Source organism: Selaginella moellendorffii, unplaced genomic scaffold (assembly GCF_000143415.4).
Source record: "Selaginella moellendorffii unplaced genomic scaffold, v1.0 SELMOscaffold_57, whole genome shotgun sequence".
In the NCBI taxonomy this organism is placed as follows: Eukaryota; Viridiplantae; Streptophyta; class Lycopodiopsida; order Selaginellales; family Selaginellaceae; genus Selaginella; species Selaginella moellendorffii.
Genome location: NW_003314318.1, coordinates 5,676 through 6,572, shown reverse-complemented (window position 1 = coordinate 6,572; position 897 = coordinate 5,676). Strand labels below are relative to the sequence as shown.

The 897-nt window shown below is 52.1% G+C and overlaps 1 protein-coding gene across 1 annotated transcript in view; it reads right to left on the bottom strand.

Annotated features, from left to right (window-relative positions):
* Positions 1–349: 349 nt before the first annotated feature.
* The window catches only part of LOC9654630 (truncated basic helix-loop-helix protein A), a 1,794-nt gene continuing 1,246 nt past the window's right edge, over positions 350–897 (bottom strand). Inside the window, exon 6 of the mRNA XM_002983123.2 lies at positions 350–454. Within this exon, the coding sequence (XP_002983169.2) occupies positions 350–454 (105 nt within the window). The remainder of the gene's footprint in view (positions 455–897) is intronic.

Genomic DNA, 897 nt, shown 5'->3' with positions numbered 1-897 from the left:
CCGGCCGCCCAGTAGGATATCCGGCTCCACGAGCATGGGCTCGTATACTTGGTAATCCTTCACCCTCTTCGTCTGACTCCTTGCGACTGTCACAGCGGTGTTTTCGTCCCTGCGTCGCTTGCCTGATCACCATCGCCAAGAATGAGCGGAGACCAAGAGCAAAAGACCATTTACTTTACCTTCGGATCCACGCACATGAAGCGCAAAGCTCACAGGAAGTGGGCCGTCTGGTAAGTACTCCGGATTGTACCATCCATCGCCGGGAACGAGGACCGAATCCACAGAAGGCAGTTCTTCCTGCAGCCATCCCCGAAGGCCGGCCACATCGGGCAGAGCGCTGGGAACTGGCCTACCTCTCCTCCCCTTGTGCCGCAGCACTCCTTCGTCTAGTTCCGCTTCGCCTGTGGGATGGATGTACAAAACGCGCTGCGCTCGCAGAAACGCCATCCTTGATCTGCGTATATACTTCTTACGCTTAGAGATAAACTGAACACTGACCCTAACGCTAACTTTTCTTATAGGCGCCGAGGATTCTTCTCGAGAGGGAGAGAGTTTGAGCTTGCTCTGGACGAGGACGTGCGTTCAGTCATACGTTTCTGTTTCAAGGTGCTTTGATGTAAATGCAAACCAATCCCATTAGGGTGGAGAGGAAGAGCATGCACAATCTCTTTGTTAAGCAGCGTGTGCTTGTTCTTCATCCATGAGATCATGCCGATAACACAATGCTAGCGATGTTCGTGGAGGTGAGGAGCATGCACAATCTCTGTTCTAAGCAGCGTGTGCTCGTCCTTCATCCATGAGATCATGCCAAAACACAATGCTAGCGATGTTGAGCTTGTCGAGCAAGTGACAAGGGTTGTCAAGGCCTCGAGGAAATATGATCTCTATTGGAATGCA